A 27,874-nucleotide genomic window follows, 5' to 3' on the forward strand; every position below is an offset into this window, starting at 1 on the left:
CAAACAGCAGGAAGCAGTAGAAGGCAGTGGTGAAAAAAACATATTAGCAAGAAACCCAATTTAATCAACCTGAGAAAATTTAAAGATGAAACTGGAAGGAAGACAAGTAAGTGAAAACAGAAAAGTTCTGCAAATATTTCAATAGAATTTTTTTTCAGTCAACACATTCAGAATCTAGCATTATTGCTCCTAATATGATATACAGGGAAAGAGAAATGATACTAAAAAAAGATTAATATCATATGCATATAACCCAGATCAACTTGCTTACCATCTGAGGGGGGAAAGAAGGGAGAAAGGAAGGGAGAGAGAGAGAGAGAGAGAGAGAGAGAGAGAGAGAGAGAGAGAGAGAGAGAGAGAGAGAGAAACTCCTAGTTCCTGCCTTAAGTAGAACAAGCTGCTTCTACCCTTAGGTACACCATTAACCTTCCATACTGGTTTACTCAGCAAGCTACAAAGGTTAGGGAATTTCTATATTTCAGAGGCAATAGGATATAGTCAGAGAGATTTAATTTCTCAATCTCCACTCTGATAATTAATGGTTTTGTGACTTTGAACAAGTCACTTAACCTCTCTTGGCCTCAGTTTCCTCATCTCTAAAATAAGAATAATACTTTCAAAGGGTTGTTGAGTTAAATTTTAAAGCTTTATATAAATTTAAAATTGTCATTCTTATTTTTATTTCTGGCACATGCCAGATTATTTACAAATGTGCATAATGAGTGCTTCTCCATTGCAAACAAAGGTAGATTTTGAATTGCTTGCTTCTCAGGGGATGCTACCTGATGAGTATATATCTTCAGGAGACTTGAAAACCTTTTATCAATTGAGACTACTAACCAATATCCAGTATTGTCTAGACAAGGTATACATGTGATAGTCTAGGAAACGCCCTTTTCTGCATCTTGAGCCAGGAACTACTACAGGATGAACTAGCATTACTGGATTTTTTCATGCTATAACCTATCTCTAATGAGTTATCCAGTATCAAAAAGAACCTAACTTCTCAGTGCCCACCCAACAATCTTTGCATATGTATAGTTGTCTTCATTCCAAGTTGAGTTGCCCTTCAAATACTTGAAAGATCATTATCACATCTTTCCTAGAGCTTTTCCATGAGAAATAGCTCTAGCTCCTTCAAGTAATCCTCACATCATGGCACAAGTTCTTTTTCCTCCTGGTTGCCCTTCTCTAGACATTTACTAGGTCATTAATGATCTAAAATATGGTTTGCAGACCAATTGGGCCAGACAATGGTATTCACCATGGCACACATGATAGGGAGCCAACAAACTCTGCATTGCTCTAAGTGACAAGGAATGAAAAATGACAGGTTTTATATTAAACTATCATGCTTTCATATGTTAAAATATACCAACTCTCTTTCATATGCTTATAAAAATAGTTTCCAAAATCTTTTTAGGCAGGGTTAGTGGTGTACTTTGATGGCATGTTGACAAAGGCCTAGGACCATGTTGAGATTAGTACACAGTTAGATTGGACGATACATAAAAGCAAACATGAATACTATGGCTTCAAGCAAGCAATCTAGATATGAGCATATTTTAGCTCAGTAGCAGCATTCCCTTGACTTTACTGAACTGCTCACTTCTATTATACTGACTGTTATTGTTCCTGACTTCCAATCCCATTACTGTTCAAAATCTTTGAATTATCTTGTTGATGCCTCTGTATTATGGAACTGAGACTTTGAACTATCCTGACTAGTCTTGGTAGCATTTATTTTGTTCTTTTAAAACTCTCCCCCTGGCAGTTCTACCTAATGGGATGTAGCAGGCTGTACTTCAGTCTTAGTGCCCCTGGATGAGGTGGTGAGAATGAAAAGTGATCTAGGCAAAGCTGGAAAATACTAGCTTCTGGGGATATAGAGTGTGACACTAATGGAAGAAATGCCCTTGACACCAGCAGCAGGATGCCCTTCCCTATAAATGTGTGTACAGCTGTGAGTCCCTGGGGAAATTTATTGGACAAGTTGATGAACTTGCTTTTGATATTCTGGTAACCTTAAGCAAGGGCGTATCTTATTGACCCCCCGGACTACCTAAGTGAAAATTGGCTTCCTGCTCAAAAAACTGTTGGACTGACAGGGTGACCATCATCTTTCATGACAGCTAATTGTTCCCTGCTAAAAGAATCTAAATGTTTCATGGCAACTCAAGTGAATTTTTGTGTTAGGAAAGGTTGTGTTTGAAGCAAACAAAATTAGATTAGAGCCTAGTAGGAATAGGCCAGAGATCTTTTGTTCCCAGTACCTTACGTGTACAAGTTGCAGTACTTAGGTAATGAATATGGGAGCTCACTTGGGGTTCACAGATTATCTCCTTACTCAGTACTCATTCACAATTTTCCCCTGTCTTTTTAGATTCTGTTGTCGGTTCTATTTATAGTATATTTTAGGCTTGTGTTATCAGAAAACCTGATAGTGTGATCTCTGCACTTATCCAGACATTGTTAAATAGACAAAGCTGCCTATCATCTTGTACCTCATACAACACTGTTCTGTGATTATATGTGTTTATGCACATAAATCCTAAAATGACTACTTATTCTAGAATGAGTTATGAAAGTAAATTTATTTTATAAATAGGCTAGTCAAGGGAGATCATTTGATCCAGCACCTAAAAAAGGAGGAGTAGGTAGGATATCTTGGGAAAAGTCTGTCATTTTAGGGCCTAGGTCAAGACTTGCCATAGTTTGTGCTCCACTTGAGATGTGTTTGGTTAGTGTGCCCTCAGAGCAGGTTCAGAACTGCACTAAGGAGAGGGTATCATCTGAGTCATGTGGACCTCTTGTGACCTGACATCTCTGCTTCTCTTGCCATTTGCATGCTGATAAGAATAAGAAATATGTTTTGTATTGTCCAGATCTCTATGTAGATCTCTTTTCTTTGTCAAGGAAAATTTAGAGTCCCACAAACATGAAGCCATTGATTAAAAATGATATATCACTAGGGCAAGCAAAAGGCCCTGGGATACTTCAGAAGAGCTTCCTTCTGAGTTAACAATAGAAAGCCATTGAAAATTTTGACTAGGGAACTGACATGGTCACCCTTTTGGCTTAGGAAGACTATTTTGGTAGCTATGTAGAAATTGGAATGTACAAGGAGAAGAAATGAACTTTGGGTTGCTAGAGGAGCAATCTTCTTCCCTAAGAGCTTGAACATAATAACTCATAGTAGTCAGATACCTGAGTTTGGGACTTTACATCTTCACTCAGTCACTTACCCCACTTCCAACTCTAGGGCTATATGCTTAAAATCCTCTTCACTCCTAGAAGCCTGAGTCTAGATTTTCTTGTTCTTTTACTATGCTTGCAAGACTTAATAATTTCTATTTGAACCAAATTGAGCAGAAATAGGGAAATTTGAAGGCAGAGTTGACGTAGGAATGAAAGATAGTGAATTCTTTTTGGAACATGCAAACTCATTTGGGGTGCTGATGGGACATTTTGGTAGCAAGATCCAGAAGATGATTGATTATACAGTACTAAAATTTAGTTAGAGATATTAAAACTGAATATGTAGATTTGGATATCGTCTGTGTAAAATTGGTCATTGATCTGTTGGAATAGGAGAACACTAGATTAAGTAGGAAAGGGAGGTTCCAAAGACAGAGCTTTACATGATACAAGCAAAGAATACTGAGAAGAATTCATTCCAAAATAAGAAAAACTAGGAAAGACCCCATGTAACAGAACCCGAGAGAGGAGAGAAATCCAGGAGGGTAGGGGATTGATCATCACTGTCAAAAACTACAGAAAACTCAAATTGGATAATAACCTAGGAAAAACCATGTAACTAAACTCTAAAGAGTGCTACTAACTTTGGAAAGAACCATTTTAGTTGAGTGATAAGTTTAGAAGCTATATGGTAAGTTGGGAAGTGAATGAATAGTGACAAAAAAGATTAGTGGCAGCTAGTGGCAGTGACTTTGTATTGATGAAGAAATAAGTGAAGTGTTTCTGAGAAGGTCTCTACAGTCTATAACTTCATATATCTCAGTTTATTTACAGACCTTTCAATAAGTGCATTCCCACCATTGGTAGATTCTGAAACTCATACATGACTGGGTGATTATTGTCCACACATTCCCATATTTCCTCCTTTGAGAATTTACCTGATGGACTAGAGATATCTTGTCTTTTGTATTTCATGGGTTCTAAAGCAGTCTATCTACTGATTATCATTATTCTCAATGAATAACTGGTTCACTTCATTTTCAAATGAGGCACACACAGTATATGTGCATAATACAATGCTAACTATTTTTTAAAATGCTATCTTTTACTTTGCAATAAATGTATAATAATAGCTCTCATGAAGGGAAATATAGATAAGAAATAGATGTTTATGAAGCGTGAAAAAATAATTTAGATTGTATCTTCCTTAATACTGAATTTTTTTTTTAAAGGCTATGGGGGTCAAGTGACTTGCCCAGGGTCACACAGCTGGGAAGTGTCTGAGGCCAGATTTGAACCTAGGACCATCCGTCTCTAGGCCTGGCTCTCAATCCACTGAGCTACCCAGCTGCCCCCCTTAATACTGAATTTTGCTAAAATATTTAAATTTTTTTCATACAACAGTAGTATTTGTCCAGAAATACAGACTTCTCTAAAACATGAAATTTATTTGATTTTTATTAAATATAGTACTGGCTTATCAAACTTGAGGATAAATTATCTGTATTGTACAGCTTATAACCCAAATTTTCAAGTGATTAAAAAAAGCTAATTTTATAGGATGTTTAAATAGGAAGTGATCTTAGAAATAACTAGTCCAACCACTGCACATTGTAGAAAATGAATTTTGCTCAAAGTTGCAGTTAGTGGGGGTGCTTTGTTTAGAACTTGAATAGTAATGTTCTTTCCATTCTTCCTTAAATTTAATGTTTTCCTTTCAAAATTTAATAACTTGCATAACATAGGAGTTATAGAGAGATCACTTTGCATCCTTTAAAAATGTTGTGTTTTAAGTCTACTTAAAATGTTATTCTTTTTAAAGCAGTGTGATCCCTTTAAAAGCAGTATTTGTTTGAAAGATAGTAAAAAAATTTTAGCATCTGAAGTTTACTGTTATCAGTTTATATATATATATATATATATATTTTTAACCCTTGTACTTCGGTGTATTGTCTCATAGGTGGAAGATTGGTAAGGGTGGGCAATGGGGGTCAAGTGACTTGCCCAGGGTCACACAGCTGGGAAGTGGCTGAGGCCGGGTTTGAACCTAGGACCTCCTGTCTCTAGGCCTGACTCTCACTCCACTGAGCTACCCAGCTGCCCCCTCAGTTTATATTTTTTGAACTTTAAAGTTGGAAGAGATCTTAAAGCTTGTCTGATCTAGAACCCTAATTACAAATGTGGGAATTTGAGCTCCACAATGGTTAAATGACCTCAAAGTTATACAGTTCTTTAGTGGCAGATATGTGACTATATGCCAGAATATCTAATTTCTGCTTCAGTCCTCTGCATTATTCTATTTCTCTCCTGCATCCCAGAGGAATGAAAGGACCTTGTTGGGAACATTCCCCTCCCCTCCCCCCATTTATCCTCACTGCCTAACACTGTGCTTTGCACAATTTTGATCTAAACCTATAACTTCATCAGTATGGGATACTTTTGGTGTGAAAACCTCAGAAACTTAGAGTCTTAGAGAACTTTGTGGAGCATTGAGAAGCTAAATAGCTTGCTTTAGTTGCACAGCTATTTATGTATGAGGCCAGATCTTCTAAGATGGTGGGTCATCTGTGCCACTACATCCCACCACCTCTTTGTACATTGTACCCATCTAATAAGGGTTTATTGAATTGAATTCAGTTCTTTTCTTCCCATTCTTACACATGCCACTTTCTTTGCCTTCAATATCTAAAGTCATACTTGTCCTCATTCTTTTTTACTTTCTATTTTTTTAAACCCTTACCTTCTATCTTAGAATCAGTACTTATGTATTGATTCCAAGGCAGAAGCATGGTAAGGGCTAGGCAATCTGGGTTAAGTGGCTTGCCCCAGGGTCACACAGCTAGAAAATGTCTGAGGCCACATTTGGACCCAGGATCTCCTGTCTCTTGACCTGGCTCTCAATCTGCTGAACTGCTCAACTACCTACCCATTCTCTATATTTTTGAAAATTTTCCATTTTCCCATTCCTATCTTAATTGCCATGTCCTCCATGAAGTCTTCTCTGATTATTTAGCTTAGAACTGGCATCTTCTTACTCAGAATTCCTATAAGACTTTGTACTAACTCAATTATAATTTATCATGTAGTGCTTTTTATTATAGCTATTTTTGTGTATTTTTATTTCTCCAACTAGATTATAAGCTTTTGGAGGTTGTTCCCTCAAAGTATTTTATTCAACTTTGTACTCTGTACAATGGCTAGCATCATAGGCTTTTTATAAATCTTTGTGAAATGAAAGAAAAATTCAGAAGACAAATGCTTTAAAAATCCCTTTGTTCTTATTTCCGTTTTGTTTTCCTATTTTTGTCAAGTATAACAAAATTAAATTTTAAAAAATTGGCTTGTTTATATTAAATAGATCTTAAATCTTTTTTTTTTTAAATAAAAACCCTTACCTTCCAATCTTGGAGTCAATACTGTGTATTGGCTCCAAGGAAGAAGAGTGGTAAGGGCTAGGCAATAATGGGGGTTAAGTGACTTGCCCAGGGTCACACAGCTGGGAAGTGTCTGAGGTCAGATTTGAGCCTAGAACCTCACATCTCTAGGCTTGGCTCTCAATCCACTGAGCTACCCAGCTGCTCCTGATCTTAAATCTTTAGACACAATTTTTCTTATTTTTATCTTCCCATTTTTTGTTCCTGTTTTTTGTTTACTTTTGGGTAACTTGGACTTGTATATTCTAAATCTGTCTTTTATTTTTGGGAGATGAGCTACTATTTCAAGGATGGTGAAAGAGGGGATAACCACCTGAAAAGTTATTTCTCTTTTTTGGTTTTAAAGTGCAAAAGTAATATTGATTGCTTTTCTTGGAACTAAATATGCATTGGTAGAAGGAATTTCCTTAGTGGGAGTTCCCCATATCAGTGAAATTACACATCTAAGGCCCTCTTACACTGGTTCTTGCCACATTTCTGCCCCATCCCCCTGCCCCAAAAATAAACAAGCCAGACAACCCAATACCTAGATTTCTTGCTTTGTAGTCACAAGCTCATTTTTTCTGTCTTGAGCTAATTTACTGCTACTTCAACTTTTGTGCAGCAAAGGAAAGAATGAGGTTCAATAGTATTTTAAAAAGATTCTTTTACCTTCAGTTTGAGAATATGCACATTATTTTTCCCTTCATTTAAACTAAGAAAAATTTTTGATGGAATATATTTTGGCATTTTAAATAAAGTATCTGCTATTAATATCTGGTTTGAGATTTATATCTGGAATATTTCTTTATAAACTAGCTTAAGTTTTAGCTGAACTGAATTATATATGCCTGTTCAGCTAAAGCATAATTTTATCAAACATGTAGTCTTCACTGCTTATTTGTATAGAAAGCTACACAGAGATACCATCTTCTACATTGATATTTATGTAGAATTCCATCATCAATATTACTTACACTGATGTTCTCCTCTCCTCACACCTCCATGAAAAAGTATTATAAAAGTTTGTGCATAAACATGCAAGAAATAAAAAGTGGAGAAAAGCTGAGACCAGAAGTAATGTGTGGAAGATGCCCTAACTTATTTACTAGATTGTTACAAAATACGCCCTATTTTTGAAGACCAGATCAATAGAGTTCATCTTCCTAAGCTCTTTTCTCAAAGGAACCAGTCAAGAAAAAAGAATGAAGTAGCATATAACTGACCTTTTAAAAATCAAACCCAGTTTTCATTTATGTAACTTAATAATGTCTTTTAACTTCTCTGTTCTTTACAGAACAGTCAAGCAAGTGTTTAGCTTGCTCCACACTTCTGAATAAAGGATAAGGCAGCCTTTCTTATAGGTTAACAATAGAGCATGTTTGTCATTAATTAATATTGTAAGACTAGCATACAAAATGTTTTAGCATTTTAGAACTCAGTTTTGCTCATCTCTGGTTTGCTAAGTGAAAATCACTATGTGTTTACTAGAATGCCATTAAATGTTCTCTTAAATTATTAAGAACTCATTTTCTCCTCCCATTAAACCCCACAGCAACAATCCATCCACTCTTCAAACCAATCAGGAAAATCCATCATTGTCTAAAATTGAATCTGAGTTATAGTCCCAGATTCCATTTAACCTCTATTTTATCATTTAATCTGGGTGGAATCGAGATGAGGAGATTCTTTCCAATCCATGTAAAGCTATTGCTATGGATATAAGCTGAGGAATTGGATTAGAAAAGATCCAGATAAGGCTGGTGGAATGGAAACTTTTGCCTTATCAGTCACCAAAATCAACATACTCTCTGCATGTGTGAGAGAAGAACAGGAAAAGAAAAGAAATTCTGGTGGGAGAATCTTGGACTGAGAGTGACAAGGAACTTTCACAGAAAGTACACAGTGAAGGTTCTGTGTGTTGTATTCCTGAACAAGCAGTATCTTTTGCTCTGTACTTCTTTTCTGTAACATAGCCTGAGCTTATGGGGAAAAATATTCCAGAGAACCTAGTCCATGTTTTTTCTTAATCACTCTACTCAACCACCTTGACTACAAGAAGAATGCAAACAACCAGTACACACAGAAGATTAAATCTAAGACCTATTTCCAAACATAGGGAGAGAGAAACCAGTATATGAAAGGTATTCACTACTTCAACCCCAACATTCCAGAGTATTCTCCCAAAACTACTTTGCAAATGACCTTTGAATCCTTCTGGAGATGTAGACATTTAAGAACTTGTTTTCATAGGTTAAGAAAATATTTATCTCTTTGAGGCCAAGGTAGGAATTCTGTTGCATCTTCAGAGCTTCGATGAGGTTGTCATCCCTCTCACTGGAGAAGATTATTAAATATTTAAGAAAGACACCTCTCTGGAGAGATTAAGTAGTGTTAAGGCTTGGACATAGAATGAATGTTTTTTTTTTTGTTGTTGTTTTTGTTTTTCTTTTTTAAAGCTTTGTTTTGGCAGTTTTATGGAATCATAGATTTAGAGCTAAAAAAAAGGATTTTAGAGGCCACCTAGTCTAACCCTCTTTTTTTTTCAGATGAGGAAACAGGCTCAGAGTGGTTATTATATTGCTGAAGGTCACTATCATTAGGTGTCAGAGATGGGATCCAAACTCAATAAACAGGTCTTATTGACTCCCAAGTCCAGGACATTATTCACTATGAGAGGAATAGCGCTGACTATGGGACCAACTCAGATAACCAGCCAAGTGGAATTAACTTCAGATTTGAGCATAAATCTATCCCTGTTGCTCAAGTTTTTTGTCCCCTTCAAAAAAGGCTATTTCCATAGCACATTATACCCATGAGTCATCTTCATTTAACACTCTCTGAATGCTATGATCTTTACGTTAAATTAAAAAAAAAATGGGGGCAGCTGCGTGGCTCGGTGGTTTGGGAGCCAGGTCTAGTCTAGAGACAGGAGGTCCTAGGTTGATATCTGGCCTCAGACACTTCCTAGCTGTGTGACCCTGGGCAAGTCACTTGACCCCCATTGCCTAGCCCTTACCACTCTCCTGCCTTAGAGCCAATACAGTGTTGATTCTTAGATGGAAGGTAAGGGCTTCGTAAAAAATAAATAAATAAACATTTATAAAATGACTAGTTCTAGACACTCCAGAAACATTTTACATGGCAGTACATTGTTCATTTTAGCCCCCATACATCAGGTCTTCCTCCATGTAGACTAGGTTGCAAACTTCATGATGGCATGAATTGTCTTAATTATCTTTATTACCTCCTCTAGCATATAGAATGGTGCTTTCTTTGTACATGACTGACAGCTAATTAATAAGTAGTTGTTAAATGAATCATTGATTATCTTTTTACATGGCATCTGGGTTCCTGCTTTTTTAATTCTACCCCTCTAGTTTTATAAACAAGGAAATAGAGATCCAGAGAGATTGATTGAGGTCACATAACTAATAGTTAACAGTTAAAGCTGATTAAGACCCTATGTGCTCTTTCCATTATGAGCACCTTGTAGTAAACCTGTTTTTCTAAAGATGTCATCCCTGATGTTGTTACAGATTTTCTTCCTTCCCCCTCCTACCAAGTTTTTGTTGAGATTCTCTTTAACAATTTTGCTACTTTACATGCTCCCCCAGAAAAGCAAAATGAGAGAAGTAAGATTTAGTTTTCTACTTTTAATAGAGACATCTATATAGTGGACTGAATTGGGTCTTGTCTCATTATAGAAAATAATCTTAGAAAAACATTTTTAAAACCTGAGGAAAATTCATATCCAGTTGCTTTGTTTGAACATTAATTGGTTATAACAATATGAAACTTCCCTTATTTTGTGAGAATTTTCTGATTTAGATTATATCATAATAAGTGAGGCTAATGATTTACATTCTATAACTCTGGAAGCATAAATTTGCATACTATAATATACATACAGTAATTTGTTGCAGGTTACAAGCCCAAGTAGAGGTTCCTCCTAATGCTAAAAATTTTGTCAGTTTAAGTCATTGTTCTTTATCTCACCCGTTAATGCTTTGATTCTTTCCAATTAAGAAAGTGTTTGTATTTTTAAAACACCTATTTATATCATTGATTCTTTGCCTCATTCTTATTTGGTGCCATTTTTGAATTAAATATTTAACATTTCAAGTCACATCTTCCATTTTTAATGTTTCTTCTACAAAAAAAGAATATAACTTGCTACTTTCCAAAAAAATACCTAGCAGGACACATTCTTAGCAATTTCAGATTTCCTTAGGTTGAAAGACAAAAGCAATTTGTGGTATGGATAAAAGTTGAAACCAAGCCAAAAACTTTTAACACTGGCTTTTTTTTCTTTCAAAAGGAAACGGTATGGCTTTTGGTTTCTCCCTTTTTCTGTTCCCTTTTTTATTATACTTCTCCCTTCTCTCTCTCTCTGCACAGGGTGGGTATTCTGCTCCCTCCTTCTCTCCTTGGCAGGGCTCATTCCAAGGGAGCCCTCGGACTGTTCCACCGCACCGCAGACAGAGTGAGTCTGTATCTCTCACTCATACCTCACCTTGGCTTCCAGTAGACATCTTCCCTTTGCACGAAATGTTCATTCTAGAGCACCCTTCTTTCCCAGCCTGAAAGAGCTGCCAGCATATGGTTTCTGTGTTGCTATTTCTTAACTTAACACTTTCTTTGATCGCATGTAAATGACCGCAACCTAGACTTTCATAAAAATTATTAAAATTTTATTTTATTCTAACAAAGCTCAAGCCTCAGGTTCTTATTGTGAATGGCATAAGCCCTATAAACATATGAATGTATTTATTATGCTTAATGCATTTTCCTTTTTTATAATCTTAAGATGAGTAAGCAATATTTTTTTGTCTAGGTTTGTTAAAGTGTGTTCACACATGCTTACAGGTGTACATAATGTATCCAGAATGGAGTTGACTTCATTTATAAATACAGTTTGCTCAAGTATTTTCTTTGGAATGCAGTTCAGAATCATCTAAAGGAGATGCTTTATTAAAAGACATTTCATGAGAAAGCTCTTTTGATATTAGCATTTCTTTTAAATTTATGATCTTTCAGTATTACAGGGTAGGAAAATGGCTTTCAGATATGCATGGTTTACTAATACTGCTAACAATCCTAATTCACTTGTTAATTTTGAATCTGCTTTTCCAAAACTAGATTTATTGTGTTATACAATATGCTTACTATGTGCACATCTGGTAAGTTGGTGATACTTTATATATATTTATTGAAATGCCCTTTTCATGGATTTTCTTGAACTTCTTGTGAATTATATCAGTTGTCATTATTAGGCTTTTGTGCAAAGTTCCAGTTATTCTAAACTGGAGGAATTTTAAACAGGTAGGATTATGAATTGCTTTATTACAAATTGTTTCTGATGACATGTTTGCATTTAGAGAGATTAGCTATGAAATATCAGCATGAATTTTAATCAGGAATGGTTTTAGGAAAAATGACAAAGTAAGTCAAATTTTTCTTTGGTGGCCATGCCTCTTTGCTTTGACCATCCTTGCTACTCTTCCATTATTGGGAATTTCCATTGAGGATAAAGCTTCATGTGCAGTCTCATTTTCAGTATTTTATTTATATATTAATAAAGGTATTGGATACAGGACACTAATGCCCATCAGACCATTGTTTTTTCTTTTCCCTTTCTCCAAGGCAACTGTGCACCTTTTTCTCTCTACTTCTACCCCTAACTTTCCCATTCATTTTTTCTTTCTCCCTTCAATTTTCTATCTTCTTTATCTTCCAAGTTGCCCCTCTTTTCCTCTTCTTTGATCTTCATGTCCCAATTTCTATTCTTCTGTTCCATTCTGCTCTTCTTAATACCACTTTGAATTCTTTCAGAACTTGATAGTAATTTTGCCTGTTGTAGAAAAATATGACTATGTGAATGATAAGTGGTAGGTCTAGTTTATGAACCCATTGAGTACAGGGAGAAAAGAGCATATTACTTATTTTTATTTTCCCTGGGTGCCTACTACAAGGTGTTGCACATGGGTCCTTAATAAAATGTTCAGTGAGTTGGGAAAATCTTTTATTTCTTCATATTAACTTTGTTGGCCTCCATATATATGTGCTGAAAGGAATTTTGTCCCCAGATTATTCTTTACCAGTAGCTTTGCACAGGCACATACTTGCCTGTGTCCATGTCTCTTCTTTGCAGCTTTTTGGTTAAGGCTAATAATGACTAATAGTTATGATTGTTCTGTTTACTACATTACAAGCATTTATTGCAGGTTATGAGAAATTTTAAAGAACAAACAGTAGACTAAGAAAATCTTTCTATCCTTCCTAAGACTATTTCAGCACAGAGTGTGGAATAAAGCAATTTCAGATAATGTCTTTTCTAAAAAGATGGATTCATGTGTATGCGAATGGTACTTGCTTTGATCTTTGAAAGGAAAGGTTATGTAACAAGAGAGCCTTGTCCTTGGAGTCAGAAGACCTGGATTTGAGGGTCTATTCTTCCACCTGGTTTCTGTGTAACTCAGGAAAATTCATTTAACAACTTTAAGCTTCAATTTTTTCATCTATAAAATAGGGGCTTAATATTTGCATGAGTTACCTTACCTTACCAAGTTGTTGCGAGATGAGCAAAATGTAATTGTAGTTTTTAAAGCAGTACATCGATTAGAGCTTATTATTGTTGGAATGAGAATGTATATTTACTTCCTTTTGCAAATGAAACTGAGTGAAAGACTGGTTATGGCCTATTCTTTGATGTCAAAATTTTGTGTCAATAATCAAGAAGGAGAAGAATTAATACTAGAAAAAAGTTTTTTCCTTCTAATTCTTTAGTTCACAGGTTTTGAGTTTTTATCCAAAAAGTTATTGTTAAAAATATAGATTGCTATAAATAAATAAACAGAAAACTAAATCACATTTTTTTATTCTTTATAGTTTACAAAAGTCTTTCCTCAAAGCAACTCTGTCAAATTGAAAAGTAATCTATTATTATTTTTTTTTTTTTTTTTTTTTTTTTTACAAATTAAGACTTAGTTAACTTATGATTCTGTAGCTAGTTGTTGGCAGAGTTGAGTTAAAAAACAGATCTTTAGTCTCCAAATTCATTGCTCTCTTTACTATAACCCATTATTCCCAAGGAATAAAAGAGTAACATGAAAAAGACATACAAGGATGTGTCAGTGCCTAGCACAGGCCTGACACAGAGTAAATGCTTTAGAATGTTTTCAACGAATGGCAAAGAATGAGTAATATTTTAAAGAAGACATGACTTACAGGCCTTAGTACTTTAAGCAAATGCCTGTTTTGTTCTTTGGAACAACTATAACACATTATGCTATGGTTATATGAAGCCTATATTCATAATGCTTTTATCCCCTTAGAAATATAACGTAGTATGCTTCTAGTGATTTCTAGGGATAGCAATTAAAGTCATCTGCAATAGAACCCACACCAAGGCATCCATGATCTTCCTTTTGTCCATTAGGAATTCTAAATTCAGTCTGCCCTCTGAAAGTCTCTTCTGTGAATAGCAATGCTAGCACGAAAAATTATTCATAAAAATAACTTCAAATTGGTAACCTATGAGATGATTTGACCAGTTGAGAACATTCAAAATAAAAATCAAGCAATCTACAAGTATTTATTAAGTAGCAACTTTGTGTTAGACCCTTTTCATGATACTGGCAGTAAAAAAGATGAAAATGGAACAAATACCCTTGAGGAGGTTATATTCTATTATAGAATATACAACATGTATGCGTACTATATACACAAAATATATACTGGTTTTGGTAGGGGAGAAATTCTAATTAGGGGGATCAGAAAAGGCATCATGTGGTATTGCTTTATCTGAGTTTTAAAGGAAACTAGGGATTCTGAGAAGCAGAGATGAAAAGGGGGAGTATCCATGGAGATTGGTCAAGTTGGTTGGCTTAAAGACATTAAATGCCAAACAGAATAATTTGTATTTTACCTAAAAGGTAATAGGATGACACTAGAGATCATTGAGTAAGGGGAGTAACATGATCAGACCTGTGCTTTAGGGGAAATTGCTTTGGCACTTGTATGGCACATGGGTTGGAGCAGGAAGATACTTGAGGCAGACCAATTAGGAGGCTACTGAAATAATCAAGATGAGAATGACAGTTATGTGATTGAAGAGGTGGTTGTAAGATATTATTATAGAATCAAAGAGACTTGGCAAATTGAGTGAAGGAAGGGGGAGAGGGGAGTCAAGGATAATACTGACATTGTGAACTTGAGTGCCTGGGAGGATGGCGGCTATGCCTTTAGCAATAATAGGGAAGTTTAGAAGATGGGAGGATTTGAGAGAAAGATAATGGGAGTTAATTTGGGACATGTTGAGTTTGATATGCTTAGAAAAAATATCCATTTCAAAATGTCTGATAGGCAGTTTGTGTATGGTTGGAGTTCAGGAGGGAGTTTGGAATTGTAGAGATCTGGAAGTCATTTGCATACAAATAATAATTAAAACCATATGGAAGCTAATAAGATTGACAAAAAAGACAAAAGAGGGAGAAGAAAAATGATCCCAGGACAAAGGTAAGGTTATGGCTATAACCTATTGGACTGTTGGGAAGTTGGATATCTATGATAACTCAATAGGGAAGATTAAGAAGGGAGTGGTCCAGCCACATAAGCTAAGAGCCATAGAAATCTGTGCTTCAAAGACCCTGAAAGAATGTCTAGGACTAGAGGGTGGCCAGCAATGTCAAATTCTTAAAAGAGGTCAATAAGATAAAGGATTAAGAAAAGGACATCAGGTTTAGCAATTAATGCCAGATTGAAGGATAAAAATAAATTGTTTAATGATTTAAAATCCAAAAAATAGCATTATACATACTTATTCTCAAATGATTTTTATCTTTGTATCACAGCACACTCTTCACCAAGGATTAATGCTCTTAATCTAGATTTTTCCCTGATCAAAGCATCCTCATATATCCATAAAGAAAGATTAAAAAATGATAATAGAATATAACTTTACAAAGTGTTTTTCTTAATTAAGATTTTTGTATAAATGTTAAGTTCTTCATATGCTGAATTATTAGAAAAAAATTAAACTAAATTCATTACCCTTAAAACAAATTTGTTTCCAATGAAAAGCGATAGACTACTTCAAAAAAAATCCTAGTAAGTTCACATGATTATTCCAAGTACTACCTGACAGTGTGTTAAATTTTTTCTATTAATATTATTGTACCTAACTTCTCGTTGGCTTCTTGACAAGAAAGCAGTTACTTCAAAAAAATGTAAATACTGTCAGAATTTTTCTTTTGCTAATGACCTGTGACAGGCTGCAGTGCATTAATGCTCAAACATTTTTCCAAATGTTACTCTGCTCCTACTTCATGCTATTATTTATTTTGTGCTATTGATAGACCTGACTTCATTGCCTCAGTACTGGAAGTGTAATGCACCCTTTTTACTTTTGAGTAATCTTTTTTAATCTAATTTTATTGATAGGAGTGAGTTTTAAGTCTGAGCATTGCTTTAATTTTTTTTAAACCCCTTACCTTCCATCTTGGAATCAATACTAAATATTGATTCCAAGGCAGAGTGGTAAGGGCTAGGCAATTGGGGTTAAAAGATTTGGCCAGGATCACATAGTGAGGAAATGTCTTGAGGCTAGATTTGAACCCATGCCTCTAGGCCTTGGCTCTTAACCACTCAACAACCTAGTTGGCTTTATGACATTTTGCTGCAAATAGCAGAAACTCTAGTATTTCATTTCTACCATATAAAGTTTCTTTAGCAAGAATCTGCTAGGTATAGTTGGTGGGGTAATTTTTAAGCCACCTTTCTTTTGTTATTGTTATTGTAGCCACCTTGATGATTAAACACTTCGTTTTAAAGAAATACATTCTATCTATTTTGATCATCCAGATAGAAATGTGGAAAGAGAATGTTCATGTTTTAACAAAGTGATTGTGCCCAACTCTAGACTATTATGATGTGTGTTGGTGAGATTGAGGGAATTAAACAGCACTAGGGATCAGTGCCTGTATGCTGAAAAAGGAAGAATTTAGATTGTTATTTGGTCATAAATTGTTAACTAGTCTCATAGTTTTAAAAGATATTCTATTCTCCCTTATTGCTGAAAAATCCTGAAAGCAGATTAAATATATGAGAAAGCTCTTTAAATAGAGAAAATTCCTATTATGTAGTCCCACACTGGGCAGAGATATAGTTCTATGGTGGTTCAAATCTTGTCTTGGTTATTTATATTGAATGTCTGCTGATATAGAAAGGGTGCTTCTTGATAGCTCTAGAAAAGAGCAACATACTTCTGTTGTAATAAAATTTACATGAGAATCAAATTACACTGTCAGTGGACTTTGTTACTTTACCAGCAGAAAGGGAAATAAATAAGATAATTCAGACCTGGTGGAAAAATCTGAAAGAGGGGTGTGTGTGTGTGTGTGTGTGTGTGTGTGTGTGTGTGTGTTTTCTAACATATAGGATAAATGGAGATCCAAAATGATTAACACTAATTTTCATTTCCTTCTTATAAAGTGATGCAAGAATACCATTTCATTCAGGTCTTGTGTGAATATATTAAATTATAACAGTTATTTTATCTTTCATTGATACAAGATCCTTTATATGAATCCTTTAGGATGATGGGTTTTAATTTTTTTTGGAGGTGGCCTAACTGACTTTTATACCACTATAGAGGTTAGTGAGAATTAAAAATAAATTTATTTTGAATAAAGCTTATTAAGTTCAATAAGTAGTGATGCCTAAGGGAGGAGTTAAATCTAAGTTGCTATTCTGTCATGGCAATTACTCATTGTTGTGTGTTGGTCCTCTGACATCATTGTCCTTGTCTTTTTCTTGTCTCTGCTTTCCCATTATGCCATTGGCAAGGAGTTGAGAAGTTAGTCCATTACTTCTATGATAAAGCGTGGTACAGTACAATTTCAGATTTCTTCCCACCACCTTTTTCCATAATCGTTTTTCCCACTTTGCATGGTGCATGCATGTCAAAAGTCCTGCATGAATTAGTCATGCTATTTAATGCTTCATTTTCTTCCCTCCCAATCCCTCAAAATGCTTTGAGAATCAACTTTTACATACTCAAGAAAAACTTTTGAAGTGGGATTCAATATCTATAATTTAGTGTTACCTTTTAATGAAAAATACCTTGTCTCTTTGCTTATTACCACCATGATTATAGTTTTTATTCAGCTTGAATTTTCCAGTGACCAGTTTATTGATAGCGACTGTGGCACAATTATAGGTGCTTAGAGAAATGTTAATAAGTGTATTTTTATCTACTTACCACCGAGGCTACCTCTAGGGACATTAAACATTGAATTTGAGAATGCTTTCCACCTCTCTTTATTGGGATCACTCACTACCTGTCTCTCTGTGACCATCCCAGCTCTAGGTTTTCTCAATATTAATCCTCATTGTGCCCTTTCTAGAATATTTTGAGTGAACAACCAATATGTGGTAGGAATATTAGGCCAGGAAGACTAGTGTTAAAGACAGACTCACAGGGCAAAGAAAGAGCCAGAGGGTTGATTTGGATCATAGGGTTAGAAATTTAGAGCTAGAGAGTTATTTCCATTGAGTCCAATATACCCCCTCATTTTTAGAAATGAGGAAACTGATAACTAATTCAAAGTCATAAAGTAAAAAGGAGGCTTCGGAAGTAGAATTTGAATCCAGACCCTCACCCAATCTAATGCTCTTTCCTTCTATGAAGGCTGAAGAGGAAAGTCACTTCCTAATTCACTACCTTGAGAAAATGACAGGGACCAATACCATTTTTAAGTGTAGGTAAAATTCAGACTAATCCCTAGTGCTCAGTGAATAAATAGCACAAAATGGTCATTTCACTGTGCTTCATTTTTCCAACCTGTTCCTTATAAAAACATGTAGGCTTTTTAGGGGGAAGAAAAGTACCACATCTTTTGCTTTGGTTCAGCTTATGGTGGCTTTTTTTTTTTCAGATCGACTGTAATTAATCTTGATCTTAGTTCTCCTTGTAACAAGAAAGAAAAATGCCATTAGCTACAAATGGATTAGGGAAGAATCAACATCAAGACCTTTTAAATTACAGCATTAGGTTTTCCACCAATCTCCTTTGAACTTTTCTTAATGGTATTTTGCCATTGATATATTATGCAAGGGCTTTGTATATTTAGGATTTGGGGAGAACCTAAAGGTTCATTAAGCTGTCAAAAAGACTGTGCATTTTCCCCTTAGCAATATGGAACTGGTTTGCCTAGTTTATTCCAACATCTAGCATAAATATCAGCTTTAAAAGATAGGGTTTGAACTCTTTTCTACATAATTTTTGTAGTATCAAAGGCAAATAGTCTCTAAAAGAAAAGTAGTACTTGATATATAACTAGAATTTATTTCAAGATAATCAGTTCCATGCATTTTTCCACACAAATTTGGTTGCTATGTAGCCAGCCTACTGGCAGTGAGCCTCCATATTTAACTACAACTAGTCCTTGGAAAACAAATAGTTGGTTCTTAGGACCAAACCTGAGGCCTTTTCAGCATAGTCTGGGACCTGGTTTTTATAAACTCAGTGTTAACATCTATGCCATGCTAAGGCATTGATGAGAAATAAAACATTTATTTAAGAGTAGAGAAAACATGGCATTATTAAATTTAAAATAACAATCTATAAAACTTATTCCTGAATTTCTTTAGAAAAATGATAGCACCGATTACTTTTGAGGAGTCAGGAATGTTGCTGATTAGTTCATAGGGTCGCAAGATCATAGATTCAAAGCTGGAAAGAAACTTAAAGATCACTTTCCCATCATTTTAAAGATGAGAAAACTGAGGCCCACAGAGAGGTGAAAATGATTTTTCTGTTTGCATAGATGTTCTCTGGCTCTAAAACTAGAACCCTTTCTACTATACCTCATTGGCTTTTGTATCATGTCATACATTGTTCAATTTTTGTTTTATTTTTAATACAAAAACACAAATACCTTTATTCTCCTAAAACAGTTTTTAAAATTTCTCTTGTTAGGAGGAATGTCAGAGAGAGAAACTTTGCTCTAGGTAGAGAATTAGACCAGATACTCTTTGAGGTTTCTTTTAAGTTTGAGATTTTCATGATTCTAACCTTTTTTGAGCTTCAGTCACCAGATTCACACTTTAGCTTGAATTCTTTTAAAGATAAACTCTGGTCACTTGAATATTTAAGAATTTGAAGAGCACTACATTGTAGATAATAAACATTTTCAGCTTGAGCTAAGCAATAATTCAAAATTAAGTGAATTTATTTTTAATTCAGCCCTTCACTGAGTCTTTATATTTTAACATTCATGCCACTATTTTTTAAACAGTTGACATTTTTCTTTGACTTTTTAAAATCTGATTACTGTAGGTATAATATATAGTGTCCTCATTTTGGAAATTTAGACATAATCAAATACTTTGAATTGATTTTGATGGCACCTAATAATCTGAAACCATTTTATATTTGAACCAACAAAATAAATATTTGTAAATATGTTTTATTGTGGATTGCTCTGAATAATAGTTACAATTCCCACTATCATTTTAAGAAATGTTATATAACTTTAGAAAACAAAGAATGGAGAGCAGTTCATATTTCTGTCCTAGATGGTTAAAGAGAGTGAAACGGGAAAGGAAACTTTCTTTGGAAGAATGTTTTTTAAAGTTGCCTTTTTTTTCATTTAACAAGTTGTTCCTGTTTCCCGCCCGGCCCCCCGCCAGTGTTTAGTTTGTTTAATTCCTCTATCACTTTTTCACTTTCCATGACCATCCTTAGTTTGGCTAGTTTCTAGGGCTCCTTAGGAAAGAATTTGTTAGGGGGCAGCCAGGTGGCTCAGTGGATTGAGAACCAGGCCTAGAGTGGGAGGTCCTGGGCTCAAATCTGGCCTCAGACACTTCCCAGCTGTGTGACCCTGGGCAAGTCACATAATCTCTATTGCATTCTGAGACAAAAGGTGAGGGTTTAAAAAAAGAAAGAAAGAATGTGTTGAGTAAACTGCATAGTGAACTCAGTCACTTTTGTTACTGGTTTGTTTATTCTAGTGATGCCTGGTTCATAGTAGATATGCTTAGTTTTATCTTGAAGAGAAGAGCTCTTTCCAGACAGTCTGAAAAGTTTTAACTTGAATCAAACATTGAGAAAGGTTTTTGCTGCTAGCACCCCAAGATAAAATAGCTAAAAAAAAAGTCAAGGAAATTAAGTAGACAATGGTTTAATCAATAGTGGCGTGACATAAAGACATGAATGAAGTTTATTTCAAAATAAATCCATTTGATTTTGGATTACTTTGTACATTGGTCTCCAGTTAGTACTGTGCTAATTATTAGACCACGATGATTGATACCATGTGGGCTGGGCTAACTTTGTTCTTGGCTACAGAAGGACTCCTTACCCTGACCACAAACTAACCCCATGGCCCTTAAACAAGTAACTATTTTACAGTTGCTGGTTCTAGGTGAGAGACTATGCCCAGTGTTTCCTTACTGCTAAAGGAATGATTCAGCTGTACTGGTAGTCAAGGACATTAACTCTTTGCTCTCAAATAATATTATCACTGTCTCTCATATGATTAAATATCAGTTTTTCTCTTCTATATGTTGATTACTTATTGGTTATGCACTTAAACAACTGATCTCATCAACATGGGTATATTCTCCTCTGGTGCAGATTGCAGTGGTGCATAAAAATAAAGTCCTCATGATTACAAAGGAAACCAGTTTTACTGACAGACTATTATCAAAATTTTTTTAAAGTTCATGGGCCCTAGGTTAAACCACCTATTATAGAGCATATTGAGATTATTGTTTGTTTAATTATCATGAAATGTCTCTCCCTGCTTGGATGGGGATATCTGGCCATCAGAAGGAAGTTTTGTCTATAATTTAGGAGGGGGGTCCTTTATATGACACACACACACACATATATATATATACATACATATATACACATAAATATTATACATATATACGCAAGCTGTCATAGCCACAGACAGGATAAAATATTTTTGGAAATGTTTCTCTTTTCAGTGAGAAAATTGAAGGTGGATTAGGTTCATCAACCTATATTAGAGTGAAAAAAAATTTTACCTGACACATAATCTTCATCAAACCTTGTTTATTAGTTAAATAACCCAATTCCAAACTTAGATACATTTACTAGTGTACATAAAATACCTTCTGGGGTTTGGGGGTGGGGTACCATGTTTATAATTGTGCTAAGCAGAATGAGCTACTTTGAAATGATTAAACATAGATGTATAGGATAATAATATTAAAGAAACCAGTTAATGAAGAGCTCTTGCCTCCACAACTTTTAGTACTTACACAAATTTATTAAAATAGAATTATGGAACAGAAATTTTTCTGTACTATCAATCATGAATCTTGTCCCTTTTCCTGATTATTTGGGGTATTTCTTTGTAGTTTTTTTCAGCCAGCATAACTTTTCATTTGCATAATCACTCTTCTTGTATGTTTCATAAATTCACTTGTGTTTTTGCCAGTTTTTTTTTTAAGCACAAAAACCATTTCCAAGCTACATTAAACACCAGATCAGCACAACTTGGACTTGATATTGTAGAATGTATGACTTTTGAAGTTGATTATGGTTAATGTTTTTCATTTTGACAGCCTCAAGTACTACAGCCTTCCAGCAACCTTCCCAGGCCCACAGACCACGCCCAGGGAAAGCTAATAAAGCCACAACACATCGTGGCCCACAGTGAAAATCCTCTTGTGGGCTTACATCAGAATATTGAACATCTAAATGAAAATTTTGCAGATGGTCATCAACAAAAGAATGATTATGGCCTCAAAGAACTGTCCCAGTCATTAAAATCACCGTTAATTATGAAGGAACTTGCTAAGAAAATACCTTCTGAAGAACTCCTGAGTATAACAGGGAAAGTTTCAAAGCCTAATCAGCTGACTAGTAATAAAACAAGTGAACTAGAATCTGCACCCTCATTCCAAATGAGTACAGGAGAAGACCAAGTGAAAAAAGCTGTGAAAAATCAGCCTTTGCCCACAGCTGGTACTACCCATTCAAAGGCCTTGCAGCTTCAAAAGCCATCCATTGATAATTCTGAATCATCTCAAGATAGACCAACAGCTTGCAATAATACATCAGAGTTAACAACATGTAATCCAGCAAAACTTCAAACTGCAAGTCAGACAAGCTTAATAAGTAATAAGTCAAATCAGAAAGCTTCTAAACTTCGCCCACCCTCAGTCTCCTCTTTTAAACAGAAGCAAATAAGCAGTCCAAGACAAGAGTCTCAGAACTTCCAAGGCAAGACAAGCATCCCAAGGCCACTAACACAAAGAAAAGAGATCATTCAACATCAAACTGCCAATTTCTACTCTGGGGATTGTTTGACCTCTAAACGGTATTCTCGTCTCCCTAAGCCAAAGATACATTAAGGAATTAATCATCACCTGCCCATTTCTTTGGAAAGATTTGTTCATTCTTTAATTGTTTTCCATACATCTGATTCCCATGGAGAAGGCACTATTAAAAAGCCTGCAAGTCTTGAATATTAAAACTTAAAAGCTTCAGTTAGTTGGCTATTCAGTTCCATAACCTAGTTGAAGCCTATGCTGTCTGAACATTCATTGCCTCAGGTAAACACAGATGTTTGCTTATCCATCTCAAAAACCTGCAGAAAGAACTTCAGTTTGTCATTCCCACTAGAAAATTGATGCTTTATCACAATATTTCACTAAACAAATATTCAATGTTTATGGTTTGTTGATATAGCCCTTTTTATAATTCTTATTAATCATGATTATTAAAAATATGAGGGTTTTTTTTTGTTTATCCCAACCTTGAATATAACTCCTGTTAAAAGGTTAGAGATGTTTAAAAGGTGGAAATGCACATCTCTAAGCAGATTATTGGCTGGTACTCTGACTCTTCATTTCAGAAGCCTATGCGAAACCTCTATGGTCATCTAAAGAACACTCACTTTCGGCAGGTTATTAGTGTATGTGATGTTTTTTTGTTGCAAAAATCAAAAAATCTTTTGATTGGCTCATCTTCCTTGGCCTTCTCTGGGTATCAGGCATATCTACCAGGCCAAAGGGCCACATATTATGTGTAAACATCTATGCATTGCTCTCCCATCCCATTGGCAGAATTTTATGTTCAGTTGATGTTGTCACTGGGTAAATTTTGGAAATGGAGCTGAATATGCATCTATTTGCAAAACGTGATAGTACTAAGAGTTTTGCTGGTGATTGAATCTTGAACTTAAAAGGTTAAGGATTCATGATACCTGTGTATAAGGTTCTACATAATATATTTTAAATTAGGTCTTTTAACTTTATTGTAATATTTGTATTTATTGACTTTCTGCTAATATCAGAAGAATCTGAAGTACCTGACTTGAAATGTTTGCACAAAACTTTGATGTATGTATAGGGATTTAAAACTATTTTGCATAATAAAACTTGTGTTTAATAAGGAATATTTTGAAAAAAAAATCACAATTTGCTTTAAGCAAGCCCATGATGTCACAAGAAGAGCTGGTACTCTTTAAGAGCTTTGTTTTTGCTTTTCTATGCTTTTTAGCTTTCTTCTTTGTGTGGGGGTGTGCGCATGAGGGACAAATTCATTGAAAGGCAGTTAGAGACTGAGGAGGATTCATTCAAGAACTAGAGATGGGGAGGGAAGAGTCTTTTACTAAACTTTGATAGATGCTCTCATTTACTTTTTTCTTTTTTTCACAAGGCAGCTGTGAGACCATGAAGTTAGTGCATGCCCAGATCTAGTGGTATGTGCTTGTCATAAGGCTACAGATTTCCTCTTGTATTTCCCCAGTAATGGCATCAGTCTGGAGTAGTAGTTTCTAAGAGAGGTAACCATTGCAAACTGCTGTGGATGGCCAGAAACATTAGGCCAGATTTTTTTTACATTTGTTTGTTTTGTAACTGCTGACCACTAATTAAAGGAAACCTGGCCAAGAAGAAGAATCTATAATCCTTTAAGAATAAAATAGGCAAACATTTGGCATTTGTATGACTTGAAATTATAAAATACTATTTGCTCTCATGCTTGCTAACTCATTTTTCATTCTGAATTGTCAGAAAACCATTCATGTGCACATATTTGATGGTATATGAGCCACGTGTATTTAGGCCTTCCTAAAGGATACATACATACAAAGCCCCTCAAAAATGGGTTTACTTTTGCCATAAATTCTAACTGAGAAACATCAGTATAACAACAGGTTCCTCATATAGTATCCATTATGATCACTTTAGTGTAACCAGACCTATCAACAAAGCACCTTAATGTTCATTAATGGAGACAGGCTCTTGTGGCTTAAAGTCTGAAATAGATTGGTCCTTTTCCTTTATGAATGTTAAAAATAATTGTGTAGGTGCAGATGACTTTAAAAGCATTGATTAGAACATTAGGTAATTAAATCTTTTTAGAATGCTTCAAATGATATTGCTGAAGCCCATTTGCATTTTTCTTTTCATTATTTTCATTTGTGCAATATTTTCAGGAGAATGAGACTACTCAATGTATTTGAATAGGGATGAGAGCCTTTATTAATTATTTTAACGAGTGAAAAAATACAAGGAAAAAAATCAGATTTGCACTTTAAATGAGCTTTATTGCTTAGAGTTGTGCCTAAAATAATCAAAAAGCCTCTTGTTGTGTGTGACTATATTTGTTTGTTTGAAATAAATCTCCCTGTAATTGTTGCTGTTTGAAGGCATCTGTACAGCACTGAACAAAGCTATTATACCACCTTGCATGTCACTTTTTCCTACATTTTATTTGTATGCTCCTTTGCTTTTCCATGTTTTTGATCTGATACCATACCACAGAGTCTTTTTCTTTCCTCTAACTGCCACTTACATGGTCCCATAGTCTAGTATGCTACAGACTGGATGTATAATCTCAATTTGGGAGCATAGTAGCCTTCATTTTCTTGCTTTCTTGTTCACTAGGAATGTTCTAAACATGATTGAAATGAGAACCAATAAGTCTGTACAAGTTCACAATTTTTCATGCTGCTAAAGGGGTTGGATTCTTTGGGGGCAGATACAGTGGCATGCATGTATGTTCCATAAACAAATTCTGAAATTCCTTATGGATGTAATCACATCGGTATGAAGGGGGATTGGAAGAAAGCACGTCATATTTTCTCAATTCTCATGCTCAAAAGTGCATTTTCAAATAGACCTTCCATATCTTTTGTTTCATTTCAGTGTGGCAGCATGAGTCTTTCTTGATATATCACAAAAAGCTCAAATTTTAAAATAATCTAAATTTTGTCATTAAAGAAACATGCAGTACAGGAACCATCACTGCTGTGATGAAGCTGCTTCACTGCCTCCATAGATGTCAAATTGTCACAATAAGAACAGAATGTCAAATCCAATAACATTCTATTATTTAAAGTCTTAAGTTCAATGTTAGCTCTAAGACAAAAATATAACCATTAATACCTTCAGTGTTGTTTCCCCCATTGTCTTTTTTTTAAAAAACCCATTCAGAGTATATACTGTATATTGCAATTTGCTTGTAAAGTAGAAAACCCTTATGTAAAGACTCTTTCCTGAAAGTGTTGCTATAGTGAATAAAAATAAAATGGATAATTATAAATATTGCCCTTTTCTCTTAACATTTGCTCATAGTTTACTTGGAACTTGGAGGGCTTTCTTGTTTTTGCTTTTGAAATACAAGAACAAAATGATGACAAAAGAAACCTGGGGTCTTTGTCTTTCCTGAACGCTGGCACTGGTGCTTCCTTTTTGGGAGTAGTGATGAAGTCAGGATTTAGGAAATTATAGGGTCGAAAGCCTATTTCTACCTCAATGCATTTAGCATTTAGTGCTTCAATTTCTTTTGGGATAGAACACCTATTTCCTATCAATTCTAGAAAAATTATTGTGAAAGTTATGCTGAAAAATAAGTTTTAGAAGCCCAGATTATGATGCCATAAAGAAAAGAAATATCAGTATTCTTTTAACATCTCTCACTGACGAAGCACAGTGGAATAAGGAAAATGTATAATGAGTGAAACTCTAACAGGGAATTACTTAAATTTGTCAGTGTTTCAGAAAGACTGTAATTACTTCATCATTATTCCCTCCACTAAGGCACACTGTCACCTTTTGGTAGTTGCTAAGGCCAAAAATCTCAGTTACTTGCTGCCTAGCCTTCTGTTGACGAGTCTCTTGGCTGCTTGTGAAGACAATACTCATGACCACTGTGCCCATCTCCTGAGCCTTCCCAGCACATTAGAAACCATCAGAAATGTATATTCTGCTGATATTCTTCATGAACCTAAGTCATGTCATCAAGTGAGATTGGAAGAGGACTGTCATGGAGGATTCAAGGTCAAGGGGACTATCAGAATAAAAAAGAAAGGAAACTTTTTGAAACCCAGATTTGCAAATGTAAATAACTTCACATAAATTAGATTTGATGGTACATTTTAGTAATGAACTTAAAAATATGTGTGAAAGAGGGTGAAGGAAGTTTCAAGGAAATTCCACTGGGAGACATTATTTCAGAAATAATGATCTAGACATCATTCTTACTTGGACTTTTTGAGAGGTGGGAACAGTTTAGTGGTGGGAAATTATGACCAGGGTCAGAAAATGTGATAAATTATTTGACCTAATTCAAGTCGTGACTTCATCCAGCCATTTGAAAAGCCATCGTCATTCAAGCTTTTCAGAATACTCTTATTGTTCTCCCTGCTTTAAGACACTCTCCCTTCTCCATTTTCCATCTTCCTTAAAGCTACCAAAGTTATTTCCTACTGAACTTATCAAATTGTGAGACAGCAATTGCCATTTTGGTCTTTGTATTATGGTCCTGGAACTAGGAAGACTTGAAGTCAAATTTGACCTCAGAAACATTGTAGCTGGGTCATTTAATTTGTCTCAGTTTCCCCAACTGTAAAATAGGGATATAATAGCATTTACTTCCTGGGGACATTGTGAGGATCAAATGAGATAATAATTGTAAAGCACTTAGCACATAGTAAGTGCTAGATAGATGCTAATTTCTTTTCCTTCCTCTTCCTTTAAATTTATTATGATAAATCCAATACAATCAGCAAGCATATATTAAGAAATATCATACATAAGGCACTATGCTAGGTGCTGGATATTAAATGCCTTAGCAGAGATACTGGAGAGTTTTAGTGGAATTTACATTGGGTTCTACAAGATTTTTGAGGCTATCATATCATGCTTTACTTTAAATCCTTACCTTCTGTCTTAGAATCAATACTACCTGATGCTTTTAAGGCAGAAAAGTG

The 27,874-nt window shown here is 35.1% G+C and overlaps 1 protein-coding gene across 3 annotated transcripts in view; it reads left to right on the plus strand.

Moving 5' to 3' along the window:
- The window catches only part of CCSER2 (coiled-coil serine rich protein 2), a 109,399-nt gene extending 83,322 nt beyond the window's left edge, over positions 1-26,077 (plus strand). Inside the window, exons 9-10 of one of the 3 annotated variants that reach the window (XM_044659155.1) lie at positions 11,013-11,097; positions 22,215-22,398. In XM_044659155.1, the coding sequence (XP_044515090.1) occupies positions 11,013-11,097; positions 22,215-22,309 (180 nt within the window). In that variant the 3' untranslated portion in view covers positions 22,310-22,398. Of the gene's footprint in view, positions 1-11,012; positions 11,270-22,214 lie in introns of those variants that run through there. The other 2 variants (XM_044659153.1, XM_044659154.1) reach the window with 2 other exon arrangements.
- Positions 26,078-27,874: the final 1,797 nt, after the last annotated feature.

Source organism: Gracilinanus agilis, chromosome 2 (genome assembly GCF_016433145.1).
Source record: "Gracilinanus agilis isolate LMUSP501 chromosome 2, AgileGrace, whole genome shotgun sequence".
Lineage (NCBI taxonomy): Eukaryota > Metazoa > Chordata > Mammalia > Didelphimorphia > Didelphidae > Gracilinanus > Gracilinanus agilis.